Source organism: Solanum tuberosum, unplaced genomic scaffold (assembly GCF_000226075.1).
Source record: "Solanum tuberosum cultivar DM 1-3 516 R44 unplaced genomic scaffold, SolTub_3.0 scf00172, whole genome shotgun sequence".
In the NCBI taxonomy this organism is placed as follows: domain Eukaryota; kingdom Viridiplantae; phylum Streptophyta; class Magnoliopsida; order Solanales; family Solanaceae; genus Solanum; species Solanum tuberosum.
This window is the reverse complement of record NW_006239095.1, coordinates 704,325-717,418: the sequence shown is the minus strand read 5'-3', so window position 1 is coordinate 717,418 and position 13,094 is coordinate 704,325. Positions and strand designations below refer to the sequence as shown.

The window sequence follows — 13,094 nt, the reverse complement described above, 5'->3', positions numbered from 1 at the left end:
TAGCCCTTTTTTTATGAAAATAAAAACTTGAATATATTTGGTGCAAATGAAACTACCTTATTGTATATTTATGAAATTTACCTCTCAAATAAGAAAAACTACCTAATTATACAAGCATTTCTACCATATTTGTCAATTCTTTATATAGTTTGAAATTGTAATAATTATATATTTTCTCACTAATTAATAATTTCATATCAGATTTCAAGTCAGATATTAGATATATGTATTTTTTGCTACCTTATACACTGTGAAATAAAGACACATAGCGCTAGAGGCCAGAGCAAGATAGAATGAATACAAACGAGAGAGTCAATGTATCTCATATACATGTGGATCACACTAAATACATGTATCTGAGAAGCCAGATACATTCTGAAAATACAGATAACATATGGGAGAGAGGCGAACACAAGAGTTAATAATCTCATATACAAATGAATCTACTTGAATACATTATCAAGAAAAAAATATACGTAATTTTGACTCGATATATCTAAACACGTAATATACATGTATTTGAGGATCAAACTCTAGCACAAATGATAATTTCGAAAACTCACGGAAAGTGGCCCAAAAAGCCTATATAAAGCCCAAGTCCCTATATAAGAAGGTTTCTTTTTCCCGCCACCATTATCTTTCTTCTTTATTTTAAGGGTTTTTCAGAATTTCACTTTCTTCAGTGCAAATTCGAATTCGAATTTCAATGGCGACGCTTTCATGGAGGCACCATACCCTAATTCAAGCTCTACTCTCTCGTGGTCCTCTCAAAGAAAAGGATTTTCAATCTATATTCACCAAAATCACCGGCAAATCCCCAGGTTTTTGTTGTTTTTTACGATTTTTTTCGCTAACTAGTTCGATCGGCTTTCGGTATTTTGAGTTTAGTTCCGAGTACCCAATTGCTAGTTTAGTTTATTCTCATCCTTGCATTGGATTTTTTACTTAGTTGTGAAATTTTGGTTTTAGTATTCGTGTTGTTGCTGAGTTTTTGTTTAGTTATTTGGGGGTTACAGTAACAATTTTGAGGACCCAATTACATGTTTAGTCATTTTCGTCCTTGTATTGGATTTTTACTTTGATATGTTTTCTAGCATAAGATTTAACTATCTCGTGGGCTGTTCTTGAAAAAAGGAGGGGGAATTATTGGTTGTTGTTTGTGGAAAAGGGTTGAGTTGAGTAAATCTGGCTTAGTATGAAAGAAATTATAACTATTGATTGATTACTGAAAGTTTTAGCTTACTGAATATATATTGTTTGTTCTCGAAAATTCGTGTATTGTATTTTTTTGTGAATCAACAGGGCCAATTGCTCTGTGTTTTCGAGGAAAGGCAAATCCTTTTTGAGTTTTAGTTTGTTTTCCTTTTCCGGTTCGGTTCGGTTCTTAAGGCAGGAAACAAGTGTTTAATGATTCTGATTTGGAATTTTCTGTTCGTTTTCTTTGGATACAAGCATCATCATAGCTGTTAGTTTTCTAATTAGCATGTTAAACTTTAACTGAAATAAATAAATAAAAGGTTATTTTGTATCTGTGTGAAAACATATTTGTTTCTGAAACTAATTTATATCTATAATTCAGGTAATCATCAGTCACTATTCAATGAATACCTGAGAAAGATAAACGGGGAGCTCGCTTTTGTGCAGTTAGAGCTACGGGCATGTAGAAACCAGTATGACGGACATGTGCATTATGGTGTTGTCAACAATGTTTCGGATGAGTCATCCAAACTAGGAACTAAATATTCAGTTCCCCAGATTGCTTTCTATAAAGGCATTGTGAGTTTTTCCTCCCTTTCTTTTGAATTGTGTCGAGAATGTCCTTAGTTGTTACATAGCCATCCTGTGTCCATATGAGGAAGTATCTCCATATTTTTTGTCTTGCTTTGTGAGAGGGAATAGGATGTAAAATGAATATCTTCATTAGTCTATGGAATAGAGAACAAGAGCTAATAAGGTTGCATTGAATATAAAACAAAACTGCTGAATGTTACTTTTCTTTAACCTCCTTACCTCAGCTCAAAGATGATGGGAAAAGGGAGCTTGCTGCAAATCTGGCAGTTCCACAGAAAGGAGCAAAAACTGTTACTTCTCTTCCTTACCAAGTCTGAGCTTGAAAGAAGATCTACATGTTATTAGTCCTCTAAAACATAGAACTTCATGCTTAAACTTCATAGTAATGAATTGCTTATAAACTTGCAACTTATGTAATGAATTTGATATGGGAATAGCTGAGGCTACCTTTTGTTCAAGTAATAGTACAAACATGAACTCACCCATCTTCTGGGAATAGTACTATCAACAACAACATTCCTAGTGTAATCTCACAAGTGGGATCAGGGGAGGATGGTGTGTACGCAACCTTACCCCTACCTTGTAGAGGTAGATAGGTTGTTTCCAGTAGATCCTCGGCTCAAGTAAAGCATATCAAAATCAAGTATGAAAAGTAAATATAGTAGTGAATAAGTCGTGCTGAAAATAATGGAGAAAAGAACAGTAGCAACACAAATAATACAATAATCGAAGCAAAAAACACAAGTAATAGAAAGCATAATACTAAGTTCCGTTAAATTAGAGTATTTTGGAGCTGACTTATGCAATCTAGTTATATACAGAATAATATTCAGGAGTCCCATTTGAAATCAAAAGTTGAAGTTGGTTGATCATTTACTTCATATTAGCTCAAAATGTGGTTAGGGGAAAAGATTTGGTAGGCTTAGTTTACTTCTTTCTAATCTTGCTTCCTTTTTTTTTTTTTTGGAGAACGAATTATTTGTTTTCCTTTTGTACAATGAATTTAAACTCACTGTTGTAAAGGAGAGAGTCAAATAACTGAAATTTGTTGGCTTCAGTAATTGATGTTTTCTCTAATCGACCAAGTCTCAGTCCTCAACTAGTTGGGATTTACTATATGAATTTTCCATTCATCTGTCCATTCTTCTCTATTCAGGCTCATTTCAAAAAATTATTGAGTAAATTGTATATTTTGAGGTAACTTGGGGTCTCTACAATTGAAGATCTCTAAATTCCACTCTTATTCCAACAGTAAGATAGAATTTTCTTACGAGAACAAAAAGAATCCTGTAACCGTTGGGCCTAATGTATCTGTACACAATAAGTCAATAACTAAGGTTTACTTTTAATGATTTGCTTATATTATGTCTTTAGCTTAAACTGGTTAGTGTTTCTTAAAGAAAATAATATGAATATACGAAGATCTTTTCCTGACATAAATTTTTTAATGAGATTTATATGGTCACTGTATAAGTGCAGATTGAAGCAATTGTTCAAGATGCGGCAGCTCAGGGATTTATATCGACCATTGATGCACTGAACATACGGCTCGAAAATCAGGTTTTCTTACTTCCTAATGATAAATGGTGGATGTGATTCTGGATTTAAAAAATCTGTATAAACTTCGTAAATTTGCTTGTTGTTAGATCAGAGTTGTAATCGTAATTACTTTGCTTCGGTCAACAGTTTCTAGCTGGAACAGAATCCCAAACTCAGGGAGGTTCAACACATATTCCTGCAGCGTTTAGGAATTTTTCAATGTCTCAAAAGGAGAGAACCCTTGAGGAACTTGCGAGGGACCACTGGCTTTCTCTAACAGATGGTAAGGTAGGACTAGGAGTGCGTTCATTCCTTGATCTCAGAAGTTGGTTTCGCAGTAATGAGGTTCCTCCATGTGAAGTTTGCAATGAAGCTGCTGTGAAGGTCTATTCTTCTCTTTAACTCCATGTTCACTATAGCACGAATTTTGCCTTTCAAATTGGATAACTTTTATTGCCATTTTAGCTGTAAACTCACATGGTTTTCCTATATACTGTACTTTGGTTTGATAATGTCACTGCAAACATCCATTCCCTGTCAAAGAAAGATGTTTATGTGTCTATGATAAACTATATGTCTGCTAGATCATCCTACTGATGGTGGTATGATTACTTGACCAGGCTGAGCTTTGCAAAAATGAAGGCTGTAATGTTCGTATCCATATGTACTGTCTGAGAATGAAGTTCTCCAAAAGCAGGGTATTCTTCTCTCCTAGTGTAACTTTCCATAAATTTCCCATTTGTCACTCAATGACTGAATCTTGCCATTTTATTTTTAGCATCAACGAATTGAATTATATATATGTTTTCCAATCTTTTGATGTTGAATCCTCTACCATAATAGTTGCATTCCTATTAGTGTCCATGATACAAAGTTTAATCCTAGACTTAGAAACAGAAGAATGTGAACCCCCTCTTCGTCAAAAGAAATGAGATTATTCTGGATATACACATTAAAGATACTATTAACTAAACTTGCCCGACGTAAAGGCAATCAAGAAAGCCACATAATTGAACATATTTATAACCTACATAAAAGTGAGCTAATCCAAGTATCCAACAAATCATGTTATTTCAAAGGGAAAACACTGCAAAATTGATGATCAACACTCATCTATGCAGGCGATTGATGAACTAAATTCTTGTTGAAACCATAATTTGCAGGCTGAAAAAGTTTGTCCCGGGTGTGGGACAAGATGGCATTATAACATTGCAAAAGTAGAAGCTCTGGATGAAGAAGAGGATGCATCTGCTCCTCCTGAGAGTCAGCTGCCTCGTGAACCCTCAACGAGAAAAAGGCCAAGGACCCGTGCAGTTATTGACTCTGATACTCTTGAGCCTGGATCATCTCAAAGTACAAGGCTGACTCGACGTTCTGTCCGTCTGAAGAGTTCAGGTTAACAAATCTGGTTTGCTAGTTTTGGTGCTCATGTACATCTTAGTATATGAAAATGGATATATTTTTGCACCCTATGAAACCAAATTCTAACTTATGAATGTAGATTATAAGAGTATCCAGATTAGTATCTTAATCATGGGTTGTTTTTTTGTTTATATCCATTAGTTTGTAAGGGTAGATCAAACGATTGTTCATGTACCTTCATCCTTGGAGGCTCAAGTAAATGCCTGTTTGCTTATGTTTTCTCATATGAATCTTTTGTCTCTAGCTATTGAGGATCCCATTTTCATACATGATAAAAAATCATTGAGGTACTTGCGCGATGATTGAAAGAATTTTTGTTTTGCGCAATCATCGCGCAAGAACCTCAATGTAAATGTCCATAACAAAAAAATAATCTTCAGTTATATAGCTCTTTTATGAGTTAATTGTCAAAACATGTAACTATTACTTCCTTTGCGAGTTTCATATCCTAACTATCACTTGTTCTTTTTTTTTCTAGCTGAACCATCACCGTCTATGTATTAAAAACACACCTTGAAGTTAATTAAACCAACAAATGATGACAATTTAGGTAGAATAAAAAAGAAGTGAACATCTCATAGTTGGGGTGTTAAACTCTCAAAGCCATCCACAAATGGCACTCTTTTTCAACAAATCCTACAATATTTTCATACCAACTTCATCATTGAATCCAAAAGATTACAAAGGGGTAACAACAGAAATATACTAAACACACATAAATCAATTACAAAACTAAGATATACATATTTAAGAACTAGCAAAAATAAAGGCTCAACACTAGAGGTTTACAACACCAAGTGGTTTCCTCGTCTCGTTCATTTCCAGGTTAAAATCATTCAGATAGGCCACACTCTTCGAGAATTGATGATATAGTGGTAAGTTCTGAAGCTAAGGCATAAGAAGATCATGAAGCAACTCACTCGAAGGTTCAAATCAATTAAAACACTTGACTTGGCAATACAACTCTAGCCAAGAAAATATATAATTACAAATGCATAGCATTTCACTCTCTAACTTCTGAGCATGGTGTTGCATTTCGCGATGAAAAAACAATTTTGTTCAAAGAAAAATAAGTTAGAGAAATCAACACAATGCTCAAACAATAAAGTGAAAAGTTATGCACTTATAATGAAGCATTGTCTTGGCAATAGTTGTATTACCAAATAAAAGTGGTCAATTGATTTGAACATTCAACTAGGTTGCTTCATAAGCTTTTTTTGCCTCATCTTCCGAACCACTATATCATCAATTTCCGAAGACTGATCATTGTGATATAAGAAAGCAGCTTGTCTTACACATGCCCTGGTCGTACAAATAATGTCTTACTGCCAGCACAATCTGGTAAACGTTTTAGGGAGAGGCATAGCGCCAATTCCTTCAAATGAGCAATAAGCTTTTATCTTTCGATTCCATTCAGCAACGTCATACTTTTTTGGGCACTTGCAGGAGTCTTCAATAGATTGGCTCCGAGATTCTCAATATGGAAAAGACCTAATAAATATTTTCAAATAAATCAAAAGCTTCACTCCAATATGGAAAGTAACAGGCAAGGCAAGTAAAGCACTGGAAACAGAGATCAATGACATTTAGTCAAGTACCAATTCAGAAATTATTTGTAAGAATATACACAAACTTTGGAGAACATAACATAATGATTGAACTTATCTAGTACGGAATAATGATAATATTAATAACGACAATTTTAGGGGTCGTTTGGTGTGAGGGATAAAAATAAATAGTGATGAGATTATTTTTTTGTATCTTGTTTGGTTGCCATGTTTGGGATAACTTATCCCACCATTTATAGCATAGTGATGGGATAAGTTATCCCAGGATAGCTAACCCCAGGATAACTTGTTCCCAACCAAACGACCCCTTAGTCTATTAAGCTTATAATGGTTGTTATCAGTTCCCTACCAAAATCATACCATTTATAGTAACAAAGCCCAATAGAAATAGTGGCACAAACAGACTTCTAAAAATCTTTTTATCTCAGTATATAGTCTTATCTTTAATCTTGAACATTGCTTGCCTGATATAAAATACTCACTCTGTTTCAATTTGTTTTTCCAATTTTGACTTGACATAGAGTTTAAGCGAAGACACTTCAGAATCTTATGGTCATAAGAAAGATATATCAAATGCCAAAAATACCTTTTAATTGTGTGATTTTAAACATGTCATGTGAAAAGTTGGAACAGAATAGTTGTCAAAAAGGAAAGAGATACTTTTTTTGAACCGAACTAAAAAGGAACGTAGGACAGACAAATTGATTCAGAAGGAGTATAGTTTTTAGGGTCCTTAAATTGAAAAAGACTTGTTGGTCTTTTTAAAATGGGCAAATAGCAGTTTTAGTCCTTATATTATAAGTTTATTCCAATTTTGGTCCTTGTATAATTCAACTAAGCATAATTAGCCTTCAATTAATATAAACATGCGATTCTGATTCTTCAAACTAATTTAAGTTAAAATTTTAATGATTCCATTAAGTTTTAACTTTTTCGTTAGTTTGAAGGATTAAAATTGCATGTTTATATTAATTGAAGATTAATTATACTTAGTTGGATTACCCAAGGATCAAAATTGAAATAAACCTACAACATAGGGACCAAAATTGCTATTTGCGCTTTTTCAATAGAAGAGGGACTCAAATTAGTGTTAAGAACACATATTTTGGAGGTCTCAATTTTCTTATTTACACAAAGCTCACTTAAGTCTTGAATGCCGAAAGGACAAAAAAGATGTGTTGGTATTTTTTAAAGGGCAAATAGCAATTTTAGTCCGTATATTATATGTTTATCCAGTTTTGGTCCTCGTATAATTCGACTAAGCATAATTAACCTTCAATTAATATAAATGTGTGATTATGATCATTCAAACTAACTTAAGTTAAAAACTTAATGATTCCATTAAGTTTTAACTTTTTCGTTGGTTTGAAGGATTAAAATCACATATTTATATTAATTGAAGGTTAATTATGCTTAGTTGAATTACACAAGGATCCAAATTGGAATAAACATACAACATAGGGGCCAAAATTGTTATTCGCCCTTTTTAAATAGAAAAAGTACTCAAATTAGTGTTAAGAACACATATTTTGGAGGTCTTAATTTTCTTATTTACACAGAGCTCCCTCAAGTCTTGAATGTCGAAAGGACACTTTAACAAACTTAGTGACAATTAATGGTTTGGATTGGGTTATAGTTACTAAAAACTTGTAGATATGTATAAGAACTCCTAATATTACAAAAGTTGCACTACCACGTTTAAATCATTTCAAATTTTCATCTCTTATCTTCCTTCTAATTTTCTTACAAGTACAATATTTTCTTTCTTGGTCTTGTTTTTTTAATTTTCTACTACTTAGAAATGTGTCAGAAATATATGAAGAAGAGTGGATTTGGAAATTTACTTTGTGACTCACAAAATTAACACAAGTTGTGTGAGGCTTCTTTTTATTTCACAAGTTGGTGGACCCAAAGAGGAAGATTTGGGTCGCTCTGCTTTGTGAAACAAAAAGAAACCTCACACAACTTACATTAGTTGTGTGAGACACAAAACAAAGTTTATCATGTAATTTGATGAATAAAAGTTTCTCACAAACAACCAAAACATCTCTCAAGATAATTAAACATCTCCATAATGTTTCAAACATAAATTCTTCGAACATTCTTACTCATGATGTTGAGACATTATGTTTCAAACATTTGGAAGCAATGACATCTTTTCGAGAGATGTTTAAACATATCTTGGGTTGTTTGTGCAAAACAATAGCTTGAAAGAAGTAAAAAGCAATTAATAATTTGAAAATGGTAATGAATCTTCTATAATTTGCAGAGTTTTAATATTAACCCACAAGTTCTAATTGTATAAGTTATAGTAGGCAAAGTAGGAGACTAAAGAACAGTGCAAAAGAATTCCCAAATATGCCATAGGTGCAAAAATAAAGTATCGGAGAGATTAAGAATTTTGACACAGATAAGCACAAAAATCAGACAACATATAGCAATTCAGAAGTCTTAAATAATACTGATAAAATGAGTATCGAACATAAAAAAAGTTGCGACTATAATGAGTTACAAAAACAAAATAACATACACTCACACTTTCAAGAACTCAAATATATCATTTAACTTCCAATTCATGTATTTCTTATTTGTTCAAGCTATAATCTTACTGAGATTTGTACAAATTCAGGACACAACTCATTAACAAGTAAAGCAAACTCCATTGAAAATATTGAAACTTTGTGAATTAGAAAATGCAAAAAGTTTGTACAAATTTAGGACACAACTCATTAACAAGTAAAGCAAATTAAACTAAAAAGATTGAACCTTTTGTGAAATAGAAATGCAAAGAGTTGGTACAAATTTAGGACTCAACTCATTAACAAGAATTCCGATTCCGCCTCCTATAACAACAACAAAAACAACATACCCAATGAACTCACACTCCAGTCTAAAGAGTACAAAGTCTACGCAGACCTTACTCCTATTTCCACACTCACCTCAAGTAGTTATAAAAAGGGAAACCGCCCGTGAAGAAAACCCAGCCACTAATAAGGATAGGCAAAACCTACTAGTTTTAGTTCAAATTCCATATTAGTGTTGAAAAAAATTCATTCCATATATATAAATAATTTATTCAGAACCAAATAACAAAACAAAAACTCATAGTCCAAATGCATGAACTAAAAATCCCAATTCCGCCTCAGGTAACAACAACAACATATCCAATAGAAACACACAAAGGGATCCAATGTGTAAAAAGAATACACAAATCTTACACGTACCTCCAAACTAAGCTCAAGTACACCAAATCAAATCAAATAGTTATGAAAAGAAAAAACGACAGTCCAAACTAAGCTCAAGTACATCAAATCAATCAAAACGACAGTAAAGAAAACATGACAACTAATAAAACTTTGTTAATTAGAAAAATGTAAAAGAGTTCATACCAGCATTAGATGAATACAGATCTGATCCACGAAAATCATTCTTAGCTATGTTTCTTCCATCTGGGTATCATCGAAAATTCAAAATCAGTAATTTTTCAGTCTAAAGGGCTATAGATGAAACCGCCGCCACTGGCACAAACATCGATGACGGCGGAATGGGTGGCTAAGATGCCGGCGCCGGCGGCGAGAACACCGATGACGGCGGCTGAAGGAGAATTCGCCACCTCACTAACTAGGACCCCCTAGAAGGATCGTATAGCTTTTATAACCTTTTGGGTGAAGTTTCCTATGTTAGGTTTTTAATTTATCAGTTACGTCAAGTATTTCAATAAAATAAATATTGTATTTAAATGATTTTAGATATTTTTTATAGATGAATATATACTCCCTCTGTCCCAATTTATATGACTTACTTTCCTTTTTAGTCAGTCCCAAAAAGAATGACACATTTCTATTTTAAGTGTGTATAAATTCATATTTGATTTGTGAATGAACTAACATGTAACAAAAAAAGTACATAAAGGTAAGACATATTTCATTCTCAAGTGTTTGTTCTTCCATTTGTTTTATTTTGTCTTTATAAATTCATACTCCCTCTGTCCCAATTTATATGACTTACTTTCCTTTTTAGTCAGTCCCAAAAAGAATGACACATTTCTATTTTAAGTAACAATTTACCTATAAAATGTCTTTTTTACCCTTAATGAAATGATTCACAACCACACAAATTTCTATCATTCATTTTGGACCACAAGTTTTAAAAGTCTTTCCATTTTTCTTAAAGTTTGTGCCAAATCAAAGTACATCATATAAAATGGGACGGAGGGAGTATATTTTTTCAAATAAACTGTTAGTGAAATCAATTTGAGCCATAAAAATAATCTAGATAAAATTACGTATGATAGTTATTCCTTTCTTTAATTCTGGGTATAATAATTGTTTAGTGTATCGAATTGCACGTAAATAATTTGTTTCACTATTTGGTCATTTGATACCCTAGTTATTATGGAATACATCGTTGTTTTGAATAGAGTATCACGTAATTGTGGTAGAAGATGACTATTGGTTCTTGTAACCAATATGACCATTAGTTTCTTGTAACTCATATGACAATTTGTTTCTTGTAACTCACGTAACATCTATCACATTTATCTGTCCACATTACTACCCCTCATTCTACCTATTGATTATATGGAAGACTATTTCACCTATAAATAATGATGTTTCTTCCTTTGTGATGTATCTCAAAAAGATGAGAAGTGTGAAATAATATTGTAGTGTGTAGTAGTGAAAGAGAGAGTTGAGACAAAGAAAATATTATAAGTTTTCAACTATATTCATCACTATATACAAGAGAGTGTTTATATATATATGTTGAAGGAAAGTGTTCTTATGTGGAGTTTTGGACTCTTCAACTAATCTGGAGTTGTTTGAGTTGTACACTGTTGTTGGGCTATTGTATCCTGGAGAGGACAAGTCAAGAGTTATACTGCTGGATCGGTGTAGATTATGCCGCAGTGGGCTTGAATCTCCTTAAAGAGAGCGAGATATCCGCGCCTCAATCTAAAAATTTGTTTATTCATTTTTTGTCATTTTATTTTCAACTGTAACATTTGTATCTATGGTATAATACACCAACATAAAGTTATGATCTCATGGAATCAACTATGTTTGACGAGAACATCTAGAGGCTAAATACTCTACACATTCAAAAGTAAAATAAGATGGCAATATGCAAAATGTTGTGGAATTCATGTAAAAAAAATAAGTTATGAATTAAATGGGTGCATATCTATTATATCAAAGAAAAACATATTTGGGACTATAGGCCTAACTAGGCCTCATGGATGCTTAAAAAGATATTTTTAAAGCAACAGTAACAGTGGAAGTTAACTAAGGTCCTATTATCCCTGAGCTTAACTAAGGCCTAAGTATCCCCTAGACTATGTTTAAGGCTTAAGTATCTCCTAGACTAAGATCGAAATTTCAGAGACACACCTAAACTTAACTAAGGTCCTATTATCCCTGAGCTTAACTAAGGCCTAAGTATCCCCTAGACTATGTTTAAGGCTTAAGTATCTCCTAGACTAAGATCGAAATTTCAGAGACACACCTAAACTTAACTAAGGTCCTATTACCTCATGAACTCATTTTTTTCGTATTTTTGTGCTGACATGACATCTAAATATCTCTCACGCGTCTCAATTGAGTGGAGTTATGGAGTGTGCCACGTAAATCAAAAGGTGTACAAAATTACAAAAAAAATTGGGTTCAGGGGGTAATAGGACCTTAGTTAAGTTAATGTGTGTTTCTGAAATTTCGATCATAGTCTAGAGGGGTACTTGTACCTTTTCCCTTGATTTAACCTTATCCGCTAATTTAACTTTTAATATAATATATCTACTACATGTATGTTGTTATATTTTTAATAATTTTATATTACATTTTTTAAATTACATTTGATTATCATAAGAGAATTACCGATTACGTTTATCTATAACTTAAATTTTATGATTACGCTTTAAATTCTACCTTTCCCCCCTCCAAACCTAACCCTAATACAAAATACTTAATGCATGTTAGTTCTGATATTTAGTAAGTTTATATTTCACTAGTAAAATTATATTCACCTTCTGTGTTAATATAGTTTATAATAAAATTATATTTAAATGTAATTTAGATCTAAAAATTATACATATAACTTCTATCAACGTCTTTTTTGTATTTAACCCTCTTTATTCTTACTCTAATCCTAACATGATATACTTTTTATGGAACTATTTTGTTAAATTTGCAATTCAAAACTGTTATTTTATCTTTGATTTTTCTCTATCCCAATAAAATTATGTTCGTCTCTCTACATAAAATTTTAAATTATGTATGCTACCCTTATCAACACCTTTTTAACTTATAAGAATAAATACACAGAAAGTTTATATGGACATATTCACATTTTTATCGGTCCGTGACAAATAAATATTAGTAATGTGTCATAAAAAAAGAACAAGCTTGAGTCATCGGTGATCTCTTAAAATTGTCCGCATAATTCACTTAGACACCTGAATCGAGGCTTGTACCTATTGAACACTTCTACCCCTTCAAATCTGAACCATTTAAATAATATTTTTTTACAATAAGCTAAAAGTATAAAGTGTGTGAAATATCTTATGATAATATGGCAATTTGACAAATTAAATAATGACTAGTATTTTTGAGTCCAAAAAATTACTTTAAATTGTATTATAAAGTTAAAGAAAAATTTTAAAAATAAAATATCTTGTAACTTACCCATATCTGCTATTTCATCGTATCCCAAAACTCTTCTTCCTCTAAGGTGACCCACTTCCAACACGGCACCCCCCCCCCCCCCCCATACACAATAAAT

The 13,094-nt window shown here is 32.5% G+C and overlaps 1 protein-coding gene and 2 non-coding genes across 3 annotated transcripts; 1 reads left to right on the top strand and 2 right to left on the bottom strand.

Moving 5' to 3' along the window:
• Positions 1 to 636: 636 nt before the first annotated feature.
• Positions 637 to 4,982, top strand: LOC102585398 (non-structural maintenance of chromosomes element 1 homolog). Its single transcript, XM_006354118.2, has 6 exons — positions 637 to 821; positions 1,580 to 1,776; positions 3,271 to 3,351; positions 3,478 to 3,714; positions 3,951 to 4,028; positions 4,494 to 4,982. The coding sequence occupies exons 1-6, from the start codon at positions 707 to 709 to the stop codon at positions 4,728 to 4,730; spliced, it is 945 nt and encodes a 314-aa protein (XP_006354180.1). The 5' UTR covers positions 637 to 706; the 3' UTR covers positions 4,731 to 4,982.
• A 704-nt stretch (positions 4,983 to 5,686) lies between these two features.
• On the bottom strand, positions 5,687 to 5,928 carry MIR6026 (microRNA MIR6026). Its single transcript, NR_127145.1, has one exon. It is a non-coding gene; the product is annotated as a microRNA MIR6026 (primary transcript).
• A 2,260-nt stretch (positions 5,929 to 8,188) lies between these two features.
• MIR8011A (microRNA MIR8011a) lies at positions 8,189 to 8,285 on the bottom strand. Its single transcript, NR_127173.1, has one exon. It is a non-coding gene; the product is annotated as a microRNA MIR8011a (primary transcript).
• Positions 8,286 to 13,094: the final 4,809 nt, after the last annotated feature.

What these genes read in the sequence shown, in the direction of transcription:
- LOC102585398 (XM_006354118.2), top strand. Translation starts at nt 707, where the DNA reads ATGGCGACGCTTTCATGGAGGCACCATACCCTAATTCAAGCTCTACTC. An exon ending in ACATACGGCTCGAAAATCAG is followed by an intron (nt 3,352 to 3,477) that starts GTTTTCTTACTT and finishes TTCGGTCAACAG; the next exon opens with TTTCTAGCTGGAACAGAATC. An exon ending in GCAATGAAGCTGCTGTGAAG is followed by an intron (nt 3,715 to 3,950) that starts GTCTATTCTTCT and finishes TTACTTGACCAG; the next exon opens with GCTGAGCTTTGCAAAAATGA.